This window comes from Mustela putorius, unplaced genomic scaffold (assembly GCF_011764305.1).
Source record: "Mustela putorius furo isolate JIRA1106 unplaced genomic scaffold, ASM1176430v1.1 tig00003853_pilon_pilon_pilon, whole genome shotgun sequence".
Classification (NCBI taxonomy): Eukaryota; Metazoa; Chordata; class Mammalia; order Carnivora; family Mustelidae; genus Mustela; species Mustela putorius.
Window position 1 is genome coordinate 61,477,119 of NW_025422005.1, and position 13,978 is coordinate 61,491,096.

At 36.1% G+C, this 13,978-nt stretch overlaps 1 protein-coding gene across 4 annotated transcripts in view; it reads left to right on the forward strand.

The window, feature by feature from the left end:
* LOC101680385 (serine/threonine-protein kinase TNNI3K) overlaps window positions 1–13,978 on the forward strand; it is a 329,700-nt gene that overhangs the window by 162,304 nt on the left and 153,418 nt on the right. For all 4 annotated transcript variants that reach the window (XM_045064725.1, XM_045064724.1, XM_045064723.1 and 1 more), the window contains exons 12-17: window positions 1,652–1,738; window positions 2,321–2,377; window positions 3,355–3,447; window positions 3,530–3,587; window positions 3,710–3,904; window positions 4,654–4,758. In XM_045064725.1, the coding sequence (XP_044920660.1) occupies window positions 1,652–1,738; window positions 2,321–2,377; window positions 3,355–3,447; window positions 3,530–3,587; window positions 3,710–3,904; window positions 4,654–4,758 (595 nt within the window). The remainder of the gene's footprint in view (window positions 1–1,651; window positions 1,739–2,320; window positions 2,378–3,354; window positions 3,448–3,529; window positions 3,588–3,709; window positions 3,905–4,653; window positions 4,759–13,978) is intronic.

A 13,978-nucleotide genomic window follows, 5' to 3' on the forward strand; every position in this document is an offset into this window, starting at 1 on the left:
GTTTTTTTTTTTTAAGATTTTTTTTTTTTTTTTTGACAGAAAGAGATCACAAGTAGGCAGAGAGGCAGGCAGAGAGAGAGGAAGGGAAGCAGGCTCACTGCTGAGCAGAGAGCCTGATGTGGGGCTCGATCCCAGGACCCCGGGATCATGACCTGAGCCGAAGGCAGAGGCTTAACCCACTGAGCCACCCAGGCGGCCCTTAATCTAGTTTTTAATCTAATTCTCCATCTCATGATCTTGGATGCTCTATTAATTTTCATTCTTTTTTTTGAAGGGGTGATTTGATAAACAGGCATAACTATCAGCATATACTCTATACATTAGGTGTATTCTGAACAAGTGTTAACTATGAACCCTCTGGGATGGATAAGCACATATGATTTTTCAATTGCTAAAATTTGCCATTTTTACAATGAGTTCTATTGCATTTCACAAGTCTCTTGGCAGGGTCTTTAAGGCTGACTTTGTTTTTCTCTTGTATAAATTAGGTTCGATAGATTATTTTTATAGTTAAAACATAAAATAGTATCAAAAAGTTTAGTTCTGGGGCACTTGGGTGGCTCAATGGGTTAATGCCTCTGCCTTCAGCTCAGGTCATGATCCCACGGTCCTGAGATCAAGCCCCTCACCGCATCGGGCTCTCTGCTCAGCAGGGAGCCTGCTTCCCTCTCTCTCTGCCTGCCTCTCTGCCTACTTGTGAGCTCTGTCTGTCAAATAAATAAATAAAATATTAAAAAAAAAAACGTTTAGTTCTATTAAAAATCATGGGTCTAGTCAGAAGAGCATTTAGCATTTTTAAATTTTTCACAATATGTTACCTACTGTAGTAGACGCCCTAATTTGGGTGGTGTTATATGATAGAAATTTATCAGTTGTGTAGAAGTCCAATGAGGGCATTTCTGGTCAGTGCATAGCTTTTTCCCATCCCTTAGGGCCTTAAAACCTTCTGTATCCAGCCAGCAAAAAGGAAGAGCAGAGAAGGCTCACCTTGTTCTTAAACCCCAGAGCTGGAAGTGGCATTGCTTTTGCTTATGCCTTGGTGAGAATTTGTCTCAAGGCCACATCTGCTTGCAAGGGCAATAGGAAAATTGTCCCTGAGTAAACAGACATTCTCAGTGGCAAAATCACCCCATGAATGGGGAGTACAAATATTTGTAGGAAGACAGCTATCTCCTGCCACAAAAACCTATGTTAATTATCTTTGTGCCATGTTATGCTGCAGTTGCCAACCAAATGCATCGTTCAAAGAAAATACATCCCTCTCTCCTGGTTACCATATGTGCTTTTTACCCTTTTAATGGTACCCTTAGCACCTCATATTTCCTCATTTAGAAATTCTCATTTATATTCAACTACACTAAGCTTCTTAAGGATAGGACCATAGTCACCTTGTTCTTTGTACCCCTACTATCCAATATAGTGCTTAACACAGTGCTACACATGTAGTAGAGTCTCAGTGAATTATTTTGAATAAATGAATGAGTAGGTGAATGAATGAATGAATGAATGAACTGAATTCATATTACAATATATTATCCCTCAAGACATATCATATATTTCAAGCCACCTCTAGTCACTTTTGAGTTGTATGATGAGCTGAATAAATCAAACAAAAATTAAGACCCTTTGTCCTTTTTGTCTTTCCATGAAGGACACGATGCAATTGTCACACTCCTGAAGCATTATAAGAGACCGCAGGATGAATTGCCCTGTAATGAATATTCTCAGCCTGGAGGAGGTATCCCTTTCTTAATAAGTGTTTGTTGTTATTACAATATTGTGCCCAAAGGTAAACCTTTATTTCTATTACTATTATTCTAAGGCTAGGGATGAGGACATGTCAGATTGGCTTTATTTTAAGAAAACTTATGTCTGGATGAGGCTGAAAATAAAGAAGCCTTCACTTAAGCTGTTTTCTAACTCATGAATCTGCAGTCCCTTCAGGTTTAGCATTCCCTGGACTAGATGTTTATGAGGCCTATGCAGGACCAGGAAGGCCCGGGCGAGCTGAGAGCAGTCGTTCTCCATTTCAGTAATCTATTAAGGCAGGCCAGAAAATACTCATACCCAGACACAAATTAAATCTGCCAGAGTCTACTACACCTTGTTTTGTTTTTATTATTTTTAATCTTTTTATGTACTCTCTAAATAAACACTTGCTATACAGTTCCAGTATCCAGAAAAAGACCTGGGTTAAAACTATATTCTCACTTGGTTTCCTAAGCAAATTTCTTTTGTCACCTGCTTCTTTTGGATAATGCTTTATGTTTATGTAGAAAAAAAAGCTACTTTCAACTCTATAATATAATTTGATTTCTAGATGGCTCCTATGTGTCTCTTCCATCCCCCCTGGGGAAGATTAAAAGCATGACAAAAGGTATTTTAATATAAGACAGTTGTTATATTTTATTACAAAGGATAACTATTGCCTCAAGTATGATAACTTTCTGTTTTGTTTTACGCATTATAAATGATGACTACTTTGCATGCATAACCAATATTATCAACAAACCATTCTTTCCATGATTAACCTTACCCGCTGTACTCTTTTGCACATGCTATCTTGGGTCATGAAGGTATAGTAGTGAAAATTTCCCCACTATTAAAGAAAGATCAAATTTTTTACACATTTGTATTTTTAATGAAGTCTAAATTACAAATATTAATATCTCTAAGGAGAATTGGGAATAGGTTTGCGATAGGAAAATAAATTTTTAAAAATAAGTTATTTTCCAAAAGATCCCAAATAAGTAATGCTTTGGGGAATTTTTGAGTGTGTGCAGCACACAGAAATTAATACGACTGAATCAGGAAAATTAATATATATTATACACACACATATATGATTCAACTATAAATTCATATTTAGCTTTAGAATTTTCAGCTTTTAAAAATTATTTTTGGTGTGAGATGTTTCATCTGAATGATTCATGCACTTATTTTTTGACATCTAATTGGCATCCCTTTGAGATTTGGCTTATGGATATTTGGCTAAGCCCATTGTGATAGGTTGCAGGGTTGACCAGATAACGCTTGTTATCATGATGTGCTATGAACTGTACTCCAGGGTTGCTGTGTCACACAGACAAGCTAGTTATTGATCAGATTAGGAATAAACACTTAGCCCTGATAACAAAGGTCAGGGAACAGAGACAGAAACTAACATGTTTTTAATGCAAAGGGATAGAGATCATTGGTGATAAGGTTTTATTATCTCCAAGTAGTCAATTGTATTTGGAAAATTAAATGTTACTAGGGAATGACATTTTTGGTAAAGTATATATGTGTATCATGTGTACACATCTATGTGTGTTTTTTGTCTTAAAAAATAAAAATAACAATTCCTATTTGCAGAGAAAGCAGATGTTCTCCTCCTAAGGGCTGGATTGCCTTCACATTTTCATCTTCAGCTCTCTGAAATTGAGTTCCATGAGATTATCGGCTCAGGTAACCTATGAAAACACTAGTCTGTTTAGTTTCATTAGCTCAAGATAATATGTGTTTATTCATTTCTCTTAAACAATTTTAGGTTCTTTTGGGAAAGTATATAAAGGACGATGCAGGAATAAAATAGTGGCAATAAAACGGTAAGCAAACAAAGAAAATTTAGCATCAGACAGGAGTTGTGAACTTTTAGACGCATATGCACGCAAGCCCCTTGTTTTGATCCATCTATTGGCTAAGGATTTCCTGTTCCTGCCATTTCCAGTTATCGAGCCAACACCTACTGCTCCAAATCAGATGTGGATATGTTTTGCCGAGAGGTGTCCATTCTCTGCCAGCTCAATCATCCTTGTGTAATTCAGTTTGTGGGTGCTTGCTTGAATGATCCCAGCCAGTTTGCCATCGTCACTCAGTACATATCAGGGGGCTCTCTGTTCTCCCTCCTTCATGAACAGAAGAGGTATGGTTCTCTTGTTCTGACTTACCATTTTACATGTCTTTGGAATTATCCTTGCAGTACTTCAGAGGCTTTCCTCTTGGATAAGCCTTTACTTTCTGAAATCTCTGAGTGCTAGGCAATGTGGCATTTTAAAGGTGGCTAATAATTTATGCCCAATAATTATGTTTTAGTGAATAGAAATACTTCTGTGCTTTCTTAACAGGAATTCAGTTGGGGATAACAAATTCAAGGAATTTAAATTAGCAACTGAAGCTTATAATAATTAGGCTAAATATGACATACTAATAAAGCAGATATATGTAAGCTGAGAATAAAATAATTACCAAGGGTCACAGCATTTATTTTTTAAAGTTTTAAAAAAGAATAGCCTTGCACTAATCTAATTTATTTCACATCCTAGATATATGCATGCAATAATTAGAGTGTGGTTTCACTCAGTTATTAGAGTAGAATCCATTCTATGTTATTATAAAAAAAATAAGTATAACATTATAAATATTATAAAATCAAGAGGGATATTTTAAATATGAGGGTTTGGTATCTGAATTGATTTATAATTAAGCATGATCTGAGGTAGAAGTTATTTTTTCCAGACTTTTTTAAAAATTTTTAGCATAATCTTCAATAAAGCAAAAAAGACTGAAAGATATACAGAATAACAAATCATGCACTCCACTGGTATTTTTCAGAAAGACGTGTTATTGGCTTTGACCACTTCATCCTCACTAAATCTTTTTTTTAAATTCTAGGATTCTTGATTTGCAGTCTAAATTAATTATTGCAGTAGATGTTGCCAAAGGTATGGAGTACCTTCACAACCTGACACAGCCAATTATACACCGTGACTTAAACAGGTATTTCCCCCCCTAAATAATGAACATAGAATTGTGTAACTGACTAGGAATCTAAGATAGAATTCAGTGTATCTTCACTGAAGATACAGTGTAACTACACTTTGATATATTGCAAATCAGGGTTTTCAACTATGTGGGTTAGGCAATAGACTACTACTTTAAGGCTAAGCTATATAAAGTTTTGTCATTGTCTTTTACAGAAATAGAAAGCTATATAACTGCCTCTTGGGGATCTTTCAAGAGAGTGATAGCTGTAAGATTCACCAGCTAGCTAGTTCTCAAGTCAATAAAGTCAGATCCAGAATTTAGATCAATGACTATTATAGCATGTCAGGTCTCATACAAAGTCAGGTATTGCCGGAGGTCCTGATTTTTTTTTTTAAGATTTTTTATTTATTTAACACAGAGAGAGAGAGAGATCACAAGTAGGCAGAGAGAGGGAAAGCAGGCTTCCCGCTGAGCAGAGAGCCCGATGCGGGGCTCGATCCCAGGACCCTGAGATCATGACGCAAGTTGAAGGCAGAGGCTTAACCCACTGAGCCACCCAGGTGCCCCAGGAGGTCCTGATTTAAATTACCTGAAACACCATTTTTGTACTACTGTTTTGGTATTTTTCTAATGGTAAATTCAGCCAAAACACAGCAGCTCATTTACCTAGTTTTCATGTGAAGATGTTTTCATGTAGGTTAGACTTGAAACAAATAATTATAGTGTACCAGGGGGTGAAACCCCAAGGATTTAAAAACAAAAACAAAAAAAAATTTAAACAGTGAAAGCTTTCTCTAAGCAATATCTTACAAGAAGGCCAATACACAAAATGTAGCAGCTTTAATCGAAGGCAGAATGCAGGGTACAAAAATCTGTTCACTTACCATTTTCTAATGCCAAGGAGAGAGATCCTTACACCACCTCTTGGAATCCCAAATGTGTTATGGAGAATAGCCAGACAACCTCTGATCTAGTTTATGAAATAAGTCAGATTACTGAAAGTCAATTAAATTTCATTTCATAATTATCAATAACATTCATATAGAACCCATATATAATCTTATGTATAAAGACCACAATTCTGAATCTCCTAAAAAGCAATTACTCCATTCAGCCTTTTGTTCAACAACTATTTGGGTATCTACCATGTTTAAAGCCTTTTTACTTGGCATATTAGAGCTTACAAAGTGAAGCTACCAGAGACTCCCTTCCCAAGGAGCTTTCATAGTTCTAATGGAAGAGAAAAATACTTGCCTAAGTATGTGGTAGGTATAAAGTAATAAGTTTTCTAACAGAGATGTTTAAAAATCCTATAAAATTTTAGAAAGAAGAATATTAATTACTTCTGAGGAGTTTAGAAACATCTTCATGGAAGAAGGGACATTTGAGCTTGGCATGAAAGGATGGATAGAATCTGGAAGGGGAAGACGTTAAGAAGATAGAGATTAGGAAGTTAAAGGCATAGCTAGCAACAATGAATAGTTTCACTTTAGTGGATGAAGTGTATATGAATGTATGTAGTGTTCGTAATGTAGGAAACAAAAGACGGGGGAAAAAATTCAAAAAGATAAGTTGGCATAAGAGCACAGAAACCAGCGAATCGTAGACTTAAGGTAATTTAGACTTTGTTCTGTAAGAAAGAAGTAGGCACTGAAGTGGAGGAGGTAAGAATCACAAATTCAGAATTGTAGTGTGGGATGATTAATCCAGCATCTTTGTAAAAGATTGACTTGATGGGGAAGTCAAGAAACCAGTGAAGCAGTTGTTGCAGTAATCTAAATGAGAAGTAATAAAAAGCAGAATTTCACTAGTGGCAGTGGAAATGAAAGGGAGAGACAGATATGAAAGATAGGAGAAAGAAAATAAATTAGATATGAGGGTGGTTGAAACTTAGATATTGCAAGTAAATATGTATGGGATTCAATCCATTTAAAATTATTTATTAGTTTTCACACAAAAGTCATTTCTTTGCTGTTATTAAGGTTTTTTCTTACCTCTCTTTTTAAAGCATTTATGTTAATAAACATTTTCTCTTTGAGTTTCAGTAACAGTACTTAGGAAATAGATTTAGGTGATAAATTAGCATAATAGAAACTGGTGATTTGTGAGTTTTGGAAGTGTTATTTTGTCATCCCAACCATTTTGCATGTGGTACTAAAACAAATGAGTGATCACTGAAGGTTTTGTTTAGCTGTAACTCCTCAATTATGGGGCAAATGATTGTGTGTTCTGTTGCCCTGTAAGGGCAAGTTGTTACCATCAAGTTATAAAACAGGGCCAAATATATAAATGTTGATTAAAAGTAGAAATAGAACATTTACTATATAACAGATTTATTTATATTTGCCATTTTTTTCTGTTTCTAATCTAACCTAAATGCTTTAAATTGTACCAAAACATATTCAGATTTTACAAAATATGGTTTCATAAGTGTCTGCAGTATAATAGGCCCGAAACTATTACATTTATTATTTATGAACTCTTTTTTAACTAATCTTTAGTCTGGCAAAAATAAAACATTGAGTTTTTCAGGTTAATGTGGATGTAGCATTATATATTTCTCAAAAGAGTGTAAGTCCTTCTGGACTTATTATACTGTTTGGGTACATAGACCATATACTGTGAAACAATTTCTTTCCCATGTAAGGTAGAAAATGACTAAGGACCAAAATGATTAAGCAGCAATTTTCAAAGGATTTCAAGTAAGTCAAAGATCAAAGTAGAGTGGAAAGCTTCCTGGAGGATATAGAGCTAAAGCTAGACTTTGAAGAACAGGTATGTGTCTTCCCTCGGTGTTCTCACAGCAGATTAACCCTTGCATATCTACGATGTTCATGGAGCCCCACTGAAAGACAGAAAGGGAAAGATGCACATCAGAGTGAGGAACTTGGACATGTTTGCATTTTTGCATTGAAATGACCTGTTTACATTTTTCTTTCTCCCACTAATCTGGGCCTGTCAGGGCTTCTGGAGCAGCGATCCTGCTCTCTTTCTCTCAGAGATGTTTGATCAGTGCATTTTTAACTGAACCAAATTCTTGGAACATTTCTGTGAATATCATTTCAAGAAAGCAATAGCCTAGTTTGTCCAAGTATGGCTGCTTTTAGGTAGAGTCCGACTTACTTTGCCCAATACTCTTTATGGTTTAAAGCAAAGGGGCTGTTTGAGCTTATTGATCAGCTTACAGATGAGGGGACACTCTATCTTTGATGCTGTGGTTGTTGATTTATATGAGTGAGAGGAAAGAATTCTCTGCCTTTCTCTTGGCAAGCTTCTTACCATACAGGTCTGAAAGTTAATTTTGATCTTTAAATATTTACTAAGGAAAAGTTGAAGGGCTGAATAAGTAAGGGCTTCTTTCCAATGATGATGATGAGAACGATAACACCTACCATTGATTTACCACTCACAACATGAAAGGAGGTCTGCTAAGCCCTTCCTATGTGCTCTTATTTAATCTCATAATAATTCTATAGTATAGCTATTGTTATCTCCATTTTCCTAATACGGAAACTATGTCCAAAGTCACATTCTTAACTTACAGTGTTCTTAACATTATATCATGCTGTCTCGACAACAACAGCAACAAAACCAAGTCAGAACACAGAGATAAAGGAGGCTGATGATATTGGATTAGCATCAGACATTTACCAACTTTGTTCTTTGTGCTTCGGTCCTTAAACGCAATTCCTGTGATGCAAATCATTTCTCATACGATCTTCTTGTGTTCCTGTGTTCCTGCTTTATTTCTTCTTTTATAACCCATGTTCTGCTAGAATGGAATAGAAACTGCATATGAGGTACACAGATAGATTTCCCTTGCTCTGTAGTGTTTAAATATTTTTTAAACATTTTTTTCCAAAGACTGATTTATTTATTTGGGCCGGGGGATGGAGGGTTCAGAGGGAGAAAGAGAATGTCAAGCAGATTCCCTGCTGAGTGTGGAGAATGTGGATGGAACTCAATCCCAGGACCCTGAGATCATGTCCTGAACTGAAATCAAGAGCTGGCTGCTTAATTCACTGAGCCAGCCAGGTGCCCCTAAATATTTTAAAAATCTATATAGCTTTATACAGGAATGCACTTTCCAATTTGTTGTAGACCCCACTACCTACCAACTCTCCAACTTACACTTGGCTCAATTTATATATTCATTTTGCAGCATTGGAGCTTGCAAAGCATGATTTATAGCTAAAGGCTTTAAAGCTTGTTACTGAATACAAACAGCTCTCTGTGTTACCTTGGAAAAGTGTGTTTTCCAAATTGTTTGACATTGAAACCAAACATCACTGCAAACATATATGGATCAAATGAATGGCCTTTTCCCTTGGTAAGTATATAGTAGAACAACACTCTATGCAACGGAATAGTGGTACTTCCATCACAGAGTGGCCATTGCTCTCCCATGAGATACTTACATGAAAGCATTTTATAAACTGTGAAGCTAATACAAAGGACAGTTGTTATCCCTATTAATCCCTCACTTGTCCCCTTATATGTCAGGATGGAAAAACACTCCACAACATTCTCATGCATTCCAGTATTTCTTTTTACATAACTTTATATTACTTTTTTTTTTACTTTTACTTTTTTATTTTTTATAAACATCTATTTTTATCCCCAGGGGTACAGGTCTGTGAATCACCAGATTTACACACTTCACAGCACTCACCAAAGCACATACCCTCCCCAATGTCCATAACTTTATATTACTTTTTAAGTAATTAATGGGGGTCTAGATCTACATCTAAGAACAATTACTGTTGGTTTTGAGTGTCAGCTTCTTTTGGGTGAAACAAAGGAAGATAATTAATGACAAGTTAAAAACAGCCAATTTACTGATGACAAATGACAAATACCATAAAATGACAAAGTTGGTAAGGGGTGGAAGAATTTTAATTTTGAAGATGACATTTAATTCAGTCAGTGAAGATTTCAAAAAGTATCAAAGAAAAAATATTCAAAAAATGTTTAATTTTCAGTTGATGTATGCATTTATCTTTCAATTGACTATAAATATAAAAGTTTGACATTTGAAAAAAGCAAATACAAATAAGCTAATGAGGTTTTATTTCTAATTACTGAATTTTTAGGTACAGCTGTGTTCCTCAGTTCTCATAAATTAGAGTCCACTCTTAGATGTGCCTTTCATTTGTGACTTTTCCAGTAAGTGGCTATACAGATAAAGTTTAATATTTACTGGCAAATACCATATTGCAAAGAATTCTGAATACCTAAGTGCAAACCAGTTGATTACAATGCAATAATTATTTAGGTCTTGAAAGAACCCACTGAAACTCATGAAATCCTTCATAACGCTACTTATGTAATTCTCTATTATTAAGCCACTCATATGTGGCATCCAAAATTTTGTCAAAATTTTCTCCTCCATTTCCACTTTAAAAGTAAATAAATTTAGAAATTAACATAAATACTTGAGTGCTTGATATGAGCCAGAGTCTGTGCTATGCCTGGGGATACAGCTGAGAATTATAGCCCATAGCACTTTTTCTAGAAGAGACTGGAGTCTAATGAAGTATTTTCCCAAATTTCCCAATCATAAGCACCATCTGGGGACCGTCACTTAAAAAAAAAAAAGAAAGAAAGAAAACAAAACAAAACACAGATTCAAAGGCACAGATTGAGAATGTCCTATATTAGGCCTAAGAACTTAAACTTTTAAACAAGACTGCCAGCTAATTCTTATGACCAAACAAGAAAAAGAAATACTATTCTAGCACAGTTTTCTCAACCCTGGCTGCACATTAGAAACTATGGGAGAACTTAAAAAAAAAAAATCCTAATGCTACTTACCTCAGAATTTACAGGGGCAGGGCCCAGGTATCATATTTTTAGAGAGCATTCCTCATGATTCCAATATGCAGGCAACAGTGAGAGCAACCTTCAAGTATTAATGCCAATTATTCTATTTGCCATACAATCTCCTCCTTCTCTGCTGCCAGAGAGTAGTGGAAGTATTGAGGAATTAAGTCATGTAGAATTATAATTTTTTTAATTTTATTTATTTATTTGAGAGAGAATGAGAGAGAGAGAGCATGAAATGGGGGAGGGTCGTGGGAGGAGCAAACCCCCCACTGAGCAGGACACCCAATGCGGGACTCAATCCTGGGACTCTAGGATCACGACCTGAGCCAAAGGCAGTTGCTTAATGAACTGAGACACCCAGGCACCCCAGAATTATAAATGTTTGAGAATCATTGCCCAAAATACAAAATTCATTCATTTGTTTATCATTCATTCATTCGTTCATCCATTAAATAATGAATGCAAAAGACTGAGATCCATAGGCCCACAATACCTCCAGCTTAGAATAGGTCCCAAATCCAGTATTTTCCATGGAAGTTGTGCTATGTATACATAAGGCTCTCTAGAACATGTAATTTATAATTCATGATTGATACTAGAAACAGTATCAGTAAATTTTGTATACAGCTAAAACAAAAGTATAAGTTTCAATATTGGACGATTGCAGTGCCCACAGGTTTAAAGGATGTTCAAGACTATAAACTCTGGAAGAATACCTAACTACATGTAATAAATCAATACACATATAGAATGATAAAGACAGGGGCGCCTGTGTGGCTCGGGTTAAGCCTCTGCCTTCAGCTCAGGTCATGATCTCAGGGACCTGGGATGGAGCCCCACATCAGGCTCTCTGCTCGGCAGGGAGCCTGCTTCCCCCCTCTCTCTCTCTGCCATTCTGCCTACTGTAATCTCTACCTGTCAAATAAATCAATAAAATCTTTAAAAAATAAAAAAAGAAAGATAAAGACATATAAACTGTATATGTGTATTATATATCAATTTACATTTAAGCCTACATTTTCCATGTTTTTGTGATGCTTCCAGCCTTTCTCAACTGGACTTCTGAAAAATTAAGTCTATGGAAAATGATTTGAGGGACAATTGTCTTAATTCTCCCAAAGAAGAGACATAGCTCTACCATTTGGAATGCATAAAAGAGAAGTTTATTCATTACCTACAATGAATGCCTTAGGACTTAGAGCCCTTGGGTTTAAGGCGTGCTTGTAGTTCTGAAATGGTTTTGTCCAAAACTGTACTGTGACTTCAGATTTCCAATTAATCTTTTAAAATATTCTCTGTGAACTTTATTACTGTTTTAAGTAATGGGGAGGGGGAAGTAAGCCATTCAGTTTTCCAAGATGAAATCTATATTTGTTAGTGTAGGTTATTTGCTACAATAATAGACCCCAAATTGGATAATGGTCCAAAAGCAATAGAAGTTTGTATCTTCACTATGCGAACAGGTTATTGGTGTGGCCCTTATCCATGAAGTTATTTAAGACCCAAATTAAACATGGGCTTGCAGGGTCTCCTTGGGGGTCATTTCCATTCAACTGAGAATAAATGGGATGAGAATATGTAAGATATGCATGAAATGTTTCATAGGCCAGACATGAGAGTGTCATACATCACTTTGAGTCACATCTTGTTGGCTAGAGCTCCCTCATATAGCAATGCCTCTTACTGCAGCAGGGAGTGGGTAATACAGTCTAGCTGTGTGCCCAGAAGAAGAAACAAGTTTTCATGGCTAGCTAATAATCGGTGCTACATTCACCCTATTTACCCTAGTGATAACAGTTACTAGGATTTAGGTAAAGATAATAATTGAGAAGTCTGATCTACGTTTGCTTGAATCAATTGTGTAATACAATGTTAATCACATACTAAATGTCTTTTATAAATACACGTTCACAATTTATATACTAATACTACTAATTGTGAAATGTAGTGAAAGCTTTTTAATAAAGCATACTATACATTAATTAATTTTGAAATGATTATTTTCATTTACTATTGTTGATTACATTAAAGACATGAAAATAGCTTTGGGAGTATGGGGACATATGTCCCTGAATCAAAACATGGCTCAAGAGCAAAACATGTTTTGTAATGAGATAAGAGTATGAGCTAGACTATATAAATTCAAAACATAAGTCACAGTTCCATGTTTGAAGATGGGATTGGGAGGGAAACAAACCATAAGTGACTCTTAATCTCACAAAACAAACTGAGGGTTGCTCGGGGGAGGGGGTTTAGGAGAAGGGGGTGGTATTATGGACATTGGGGAGGGTATGTGCTTTGGTGAGTGCTGTGAAGTGTGTAAACCTGGTGATTCACAGACCTGTACCCCTGGGGATAAAAATATATGTTTATAAAAAATAAAAAAAATTATATTAAAAAAAACCACACATATACACACCTTTTTCTTTAAGAGTGAAAATTAAAACACAGAAGAACTATGATCACTCCAGTCGGAGAACCTTGTTGTACTATACCCGGCAGAAGGCATTCCTCAAAAATTTAGTTCTACAAATTGCTGTAATCGTATGCCTGAGCTCCATTCAAGTGTTGGTTGATGTTCAGGCCTGTTCCATTTCCATTTCTGACATGCTTGGTCTCCATTTTAAGTCAGTCTGTCTGTATTCAACTCCCTAAATTTTCAGATGAAGTTCCAGGAACTCTCAAGTTCCAACCTATTATTTAAATAGAAAATCACCATCCAGCTTGTCCTCATCTTCTCTGAATGTAGCTTCATCCCTGCCTCTCACCTGATTCTCACAGTTCCCAGAGGCAATGTCCCAAACATTCCCATCACATTTCATTTTGGTTGAGGTTCCTCATCCTGCATTAAAGTAGCAGGTCCCTCCCTCTTCCCTGTTGCACTACTAAAATGTCCTCAAGTCCTGAGCTGTCCTCTCGTTGTACTCCAATGGAAATAGCTGAAGTTTCCTCCCAGGGCCAGTTAAAATGTTCCTCCTTTCTCAGCTGCCTGCATTAGAACGTCTCATTTAATTTTGGCTGCATCCACGAATTCTAAAAATAGTGCTCTTACTTAACACCCCATTAAGTAAATTCCCTGAGACACATACTCTCTTTAAATTAAAACAGGTATATTTAAGTCAGAGAAAAACTCATTCATTCTGCTCACACTATCATATTGTTCACACAAACCTGGTCAATCCTGCCATCTCTCGCTTCCATCAGGAACTTTGCCTCAGTGGTCCCAGTCAGATAAATCCCTGAATCTCTTATTTTAGATGTGGGTTCTAAACCCCTGTATGCTATTTGAAACACTACACAAGATTATGTGTGTGTGTACAAAATAAATGTATCTGTGTGTATAAGAGCACAGGAAGTCGGGGTTGACGGAAAACAGGAATTCCGTGATTCCAGAAGTCACTTTTGA